General features: G+C 46.1%; 1 protein-coding gene across 2 annotated transcripts; it reads left to right on the top strand.

Moving 5' to 3' along the window:
* Window positions 1-389: 389 nt before the first annotated feature.
* cfap91 (cilia and flagella associated protein 91) lies at window positions 390-6,034 on the top strand. 2 transcript variants are annotated; one of them, XM_034586509.1, is made up of 17 exons: window positions 390-549; window positions 646-710; window positions 1,665-1,822; window positions 1,929-1,988; window positions 2,437-2,493; window positions 2,595-2,773; window positions 2,869-3,046; window positions 3,365-3,522; window positions 3,614-3,769; window positions 3,858-3,988; window positions 4,068-4,169; window positions 4,259-4,330; window positions 4,572-4,718; window positions 4,801-5,022; window positions 5,111-5,259; window positions 5,454-5,542; window positions 5,677-6,034. In XM_034586509.1, the coding sequence occupies exons 1-17, from the start codon at window positions 456-458 to the stop codon at window positions 5,880-5,882; spliced, it is 2,223 nt and encodes a 740-aa protein (XP_034442400.1). In that variant the 5' UTR covers window positions 390-455; the 3' UTR covers window positions 5,883-6,034. The 2 variants fall into 2 exon arrangements, with proteins under 2 accessions (XP_034442400.1, XP_034442399.1); XM_034586508.1 differs by having other exon boundaries at window positions 5,451-5,542.
* Window positions 6,035-6,412: the final 378 nt, after the last annotated feature.

The following is a 6,412-nucleotide window of genomic DNA, read 5'->3' as shown; positions in this document are numbered from 1 at the left end:
ATATTTTTTAATAAAAGTAGTTGCAGTATTTTTATTATTAGTAGCAGTAGTATTAGTAGTTGTAGTATTATTATTATTAGTACTAGTAGTATCAATAGTAGTAGTATAAAACCATAATAATGTTATGACCCTCTTAGTGTGATGGCGCCCTCTGCTGGTAACTTTATACATGACTTTATATGGATTTAAAGATTTTATTTTGGTAGGGAACCGAATAGTTGGAAGTTTCCAAAGTATGAATCAGTGGCACTGAAATAAAATAACATAACTTATACATGACGATAAATAACTAATAAAAAGTAAATAATAACCCTGGTTAACTTCAATTTTACAAGGTTTTATTGTGACGGTTTGATTTTGTTTCCGGCTCTCCGTCAGTTGACCGTCTCCATGGTTACAGGACAAACAGCTGATCTGCAGCACAGACCGTTACTTTGACATTTGACTCTAAAACAATGAAAATGAATGAATCCGTCAGTGTCACAGTTTCCAGGAAGAAACCGAGCGACACGGTGGTGAAGCGTCAGCGGGTTTACGACTTCCTGTACGGTGAGTAAACACAGGCTAACAACCCGTTAGCTTAGCACGTTAGCTTAGCATGTTAGCTCAGCATGATGGAGTGAAGCTTTGATGTTTCTGCTGCAGATCCTGTTCACACGGTTTCATCCGAGGTGGATCATGTCCGGTCCAGAGTCTCCTTACACAGAGTGGTGAGTTTTAATATGATGTCAGTGGGTGATCAAAGGATAAAGAATAAATATTATATTAGTAAAATAAAGTAAAATGATTAAACTCCAGAGCCTCAATCCATGGAGAGGTGACCTGAAGTGGTTTGAACTACTTTCATTCAAAACACTGGCACTTTACCATCTTATAAAACTTAGTAGAATAACTATATCAGAGATAAAGGAGATTTTTGACAATTAAATAAAATACTTCTTATAATTCATTAAAGTATATTGTTATGCTCTTCAGGATGGACCCAGATTTCTTAGAAAATAAAAGACAAATACTTTTATTAACTCTTTGATACTTTGATACATGCTTTTGCACATCTGATGCATGTAACTCTTATTTTATAATCCTCTACTAGTGAGAAAGAGAAACATGTACAATACTAACTAGCTGTTAGCTAGCTAGCTTCTTTTCTGGCTAGCAAACCATAGCTAGATCAAAAAAAAAAAACTCGAAATATAACAGTACCTAACTTAATAGACTGATCGATATGCATTTGAAAATATGCCTTTGATTTTCTTTATTCGGAGCGTCAGTATGGCGTCACAATCATTTCAGATTTACGGCTGAAATGGTCAAAGATGCTTTATGAAGAACAGGATGAGGAAGATGAGGGAACTTCTTAGTCTTGATTCTGAGTCTGAAATCTCCGATGACCTGGATTCTCCTCTCTACTGATCCAACTCTCCTGAATGAAGAAGGCTCCTTTGATGATACAGAAGATATAGATATAGGAGACTCATCTCCTATCACTTCAAGAAGGTTCCTTTGGTTCCTTCTCATCAAAGGAAGCAAAGGAGAAGAACATAAGAATAAAATATGATTAAACTTGTCAGTAAATAAAATGTTTACAAGTCGGACACTTAAACGAACGTAGAGCTGAATTGACGATGAGATGCACCGACACTGATTCTGTTTCCCCGACTCAGCGGCGAGTGCCTGACTTCGGCTCCATGTTCAGCAGCCTGCCGCACCACCCGGGGTACACTCTTCAGCTGGACCCCGCCGACCCCGTCCCAGCGTCTGTGGACCGAGGCTGGCGAGGCTACAGGGACCAGCACAGCGGGGCTCTGCAGCAGCTCACTGGGTAACAGCAGCAGCTACTGGGCGGTGCCAGTTTAAAAGTTTGAATTACTCCTTTCACATATACACTGAACCTTTCGATTATTGATTATTCATTCTGTTCCTGACAGGGCGATCCCAAGAAGGGACGAGAGTCATCGTGGAGCTGATCGCTGGAAATACTTTAAACGGTTCGATTCCAGTCTGAAGCTGGTGGAAGAAAATCATTAGAGCCCGACTGATATGGATCCCCCCCCCCACTGATAATATTAGGGAGTAAACAATTTCAAATACAGATAAATCCACAGATATTATATATTAAAAAATTGTCAATGATTCCCTAAGACGTCGATATCAAACCCCAATGACACAGAAATGGAATTGGAGTTTGATATTTTACACTTTAACCATAAACTTTGTTACAAATAACAAATACAACCAAATATACAGAACTAGAATTCAGAGACGTAACAATTTAAACATACAGATTTTCTGCATTGTTTATTCAGTAAATTAAGTTTACAAATCAGCAAAAGGCTCAGAGATAAATCAGTCTGGCTCATGATGATGCAACATTTCATTCATCTGTAAAAATCAACCTATTCTCTGATCTGGTGTCCCCCCCCCCCCCCCCCCCAGACCTCTGCTTACCTCCACACAGCGGCTTCCCCCTGACGTGATCTATGGTTTGCAACAGTAAGTCCAGCAGCTTCCTCACATTTCATTTACTTCTCATCCGTTTACGTTGTCCTGGTAACGAGCGGAGGACGCAATCCTCCCTTTTTTTGTCCCCTCAGAGAAAACTTTGTGACGGCTGGTGGACAGTATGCAGCACAGCAGCCCACACACGTCACCGTGGGGGTGCAGACGGACTACAGGGAGAATGAAACACAGACAGACCCATACTGCCCCGAGTATGTGATCCGACCGGGGACGACTCCGACAGAGCTCCTGCAGCTCGCTCCTCTGACTTGGGGTAAAGAGAATCAGTCCCATTCCCTCCAGGTTATTCAAACCAGTTTATCTGTAACTTCCCTCACATCCTAACCCCGTGGTGACTCCTCCCCTCAGGTCGCGGTCTGCCCGCAGGCCTGGCGGAGGTGGAGATGATCGAGCGGGCTCGGGCCAAACGAGTCTGGGAGGCGAGTCTCCCTCCGCTGGACGACCTGAGTCAGCTGGACAAGAGGAGGCGGATGATGGAGGAGATGGAGGCCAGGGAGTGGGCGTTCAGAGAAGAAGAAATCCAGAAGTGAGTGGAGCCGCAACATCATTACTAATCAGAAAATAGCATAAACATAAATAGTTAGGTAAACCACTGGCTACCTGTGGATGGATGGATGTGTGGGTGTCATGTCATCCATCCACGTACAGTCTATGGTTCAAAGCTTTGTTCCACTGCCCCCTAGTGGTTAATAGTTATCAGCGTATACAGCAGAGAGAGTAAATGCTAACACAACAGGTTTGAAGGATGTAGTCGACGTATCCAGTTCTCGGCTCATTAAGCAACGTCCTCTTACCGTTGCCGCCGTGTCCACCATTAAACGCGTGTCTCTGTGGGCGGGGCCAGGCTGCAGGAGTCCCGTCTGGTGGTGCTGACGGAGCTGTTGAGGCAGAGAGATGAGGCCCAGAGAGACTTCACAGACCAGAGACTGACCCACAGCTACTTCAAGCTCCTGAACCACAGGCAGGGCAAACTACACAAGACCCACAACCACTACACCCGCTGTAAGACCACCTCTACCTCTATGCTTCTGAATATTCATCACTGGAGGTTTTTGTTTCACTCACTGTTCATCTGTCTTTCCTTGTTGTGCAGCCCTGAGGAAACTGCAAGCGAAGGGCAGGAACATGAAGGGGCAGCTGAAGCAACTCGGCCTTAAAGACTCTGAGTTTGTCCCTCACTCCCTCAGGGGAACTTTCAACAGTGCTCACAGCAGTGCGCCAAAGAAACACCACTTGAACACATATGAAGGTTTGAATCTAAAAGGATTTTTGGACAAATAGATTCGAGCATCTTTCATCTGCTGCTTAGATGACGTGTGACTTTCTGTGAATCACAGGCCTCAACGACTTCGAGGCCCGATCCTCGACCTCGATCTGTCAGTTGCGGCTGAAAAGATCCAAAGACGTCATCAAGGACGTGATCCAGCCGTCTGTGAAGAAAGCGTTAGAACAAATGAATACATACAAGGTAAACGAAAAGATAATTCATCGTCAAGCACATTCGCCTCAGCTGTAAATACACATAGTGACCAACTGTGTGTCCACAGGCCCTGAGGGAGAAGAAGACGGAGAAGCCGTTACGGTTTCTGATCAAGAAGGAGAAGCCGGTTCCTCGTCCCGCCACGCCCATAGTGGAGGAGCCGCCAGAGGTGAGCGACTGGCCCAGTCTGATCCACACACTCAGCTCGATGGTTCTGCGTGATGGTGTTTGTTGATTCATCTATGTGATCCTCGTTAGGGAGACGAGGAGACTGAGCTCGCTGTCGTCCACCTGCAGAAACTGCTGAGGGGAAAAAGCGTCCAGAACGAGGTCTGAACATGTGTAACGGCCCCTGATGTTTGTTTACCTGCATGTCTGTGACCTTTAACCCCTGACTTCATCTGTGTGTGTGTGTGAGAATACGTTTTGTAGCTGATCGGTCGTGTCACGGACTCACAGACACACACACACAGTACACACTTATTGAGCAGGGCTGTGTTAAACTGAGGTCTGGCTGCTGAGGATGTTAATAAATATAAATATATATATTTCTGTCTGTGTTGTTGCACAGATGTTTAAGGGCAAAGAAAACCACATGGATCTCATCCAGGAACTGAGGACGGTCCACGCCCTGCAGAGACAAGAGCAGCAGCTGCAGGAAACCGACAGAGAGCTGATGATCACGCTGAAGAAACAGAGAGACAAACAGAGAATCAAGGTGAAACAGTCACACACAACAGTTTTACAAGTATTTCACATTTTACGACCTCCTCACTCACGGCTCCTCTTTCCTCTCTCAGACCTCTCAGAACGAGGCGTCCCAGGCCAGAGTGATCGGCGCAGAGCTGGAGGACATGTTCGACACCTTGTCCAAGGAGCTGATCCGTCTCCAGGAGGAGCGAAGGATCCACGCCTTCACGCTCCTGGCCGAGAGAGAGCGCCGCACTCGGGAGGCTGAGGAGAGCGGCAGGAGGCAGCTGGAGGAGCACAGACGCAGAGAAGAAGATGAGATCTTCAGACAAGTGCGTACATGGTTTCTGAGCATGTCGAGAAAATACACGTGTGAGCCGGTGGGGGCCATGTTCTGATGTGCTTCATGCTGTGTCACAGGTGGTGGAGATTCACCAGGAAACTGTGGACTTCTACCTGGAGAGCGTCATCTTGGGATCTGTGGAGCAGACGGCGGACGACCAGGCCAGAGAGGAGATCCGCAGGAGGGCGAAGGAGATTAACGACATAGTTTACGCTGCGGAGAAAAGGTAACAGACACCTCAGCATGTCCGCTCAGCTTCTGTATTCAGACATTCAAACCCAGAGATAACACCCAGCCGTGTGTGTGTGTCTGTGTGTGTGTGTCTGTGTCTGTGTCTCTCTGTGTGTGTGTGTGTGTGTGTGTGTGTCTGTGTCTGTGTCTGTGTGTGTGTGTGTGTGTGTGTGTGTGTGAGAGAAGCAGGAACAAACTTCAGTCGGAGGAGATCGTGTCAGAGCTGGTTTACAGTTTCCTCATCCCAGAGGTGGAGAAGATCAACATCAGGAGAAGAGGTTTGTCCGGTTTTACTGTTCAAAATCATAATCAACAACATCCTTTATTTCAAAATGTCAAACGACCAAAACAAAGGTGAAAAGTAAAGAAAAGGTAGAAAACACTCACTGACTTTATCTTTTCTCTCTGTCAGTTCACGCGAGGCAGCAGAAACACTTGCAGGCCGTTCGGAGCATCATTAACGAGGCCGCAGAGGGTTCTGGGATCCCTCCCTCCTCTACTCCTTCCCTCCTTCCCTCCTCTCCTCCTTCCCTCCTTCCTTCTGAAACAGCCTCCGTTGAGGAGATGAGCCGCCAAGAGCAGGATCAGCGGCAGGAAGCAGAACCTCAACCTCACTGAGTAGAGACCTCAACGACAGCTCCTACCGGGTAACTTGGAGAGGATCTGTGTCAGAACCTGGTCCTCTCACTACTGGGGTCCCTCAAGGTTCTGTCCTGGGTCCCCTCCTCTTCTCTCTGTACACCAACTCTCTCGGCTCTGTCATTCACTCACATGGTGATCTGCATCGGCCAATCAGCTGCTCCCTCACTGCGAGGGACAGCTGCCACTCAACAACATCACGACTGTCCTGGCTCCGAAACGGTGGAACGAGTTCCCCAATGACATCAGGACAGAAAGTCTACACATCTTCCTCCAGACTAAAAACACATCTCTTCTGACGACAGCTTGGTTAAGAAGATGATTTCTGATAAACAATTCAAAAAATTTAATAAATACAAAAATTATATTTTAAGTATGAGATACAGTCAAACTGAGTTGGGCTCTGATCCCCCAGCGTTCACCCTGCACCTGAGGAGGAAATTCCACTCTTCAGCCACTATGAGGCACTGTTGCTCTAAATGTAACAGATTTCTGACAGATTCTTTTAG

The sequence above is a fragment of the Hippoglossus hippoglossus genome, chromosome 5 (genome assembly GCF_009819705.1).
Source record: "Hippoglossus hippoglossus isolate fHipHip1 chromosome 5, fHipHip1.pri, whole genome shotgun sequence".
Taxonomy (NCBI): Eukaryota; Metazoa; Chordata; class Actinopteri; order Pleuronectiformes; family Pleuronectidae; genus Hippoglossus; species Hippoglossus hippoglossus.
Note: the sequence above shows the minus strand (reverse complement) of the source record. Positions and strands in the feature narration are given on the sequence as shown.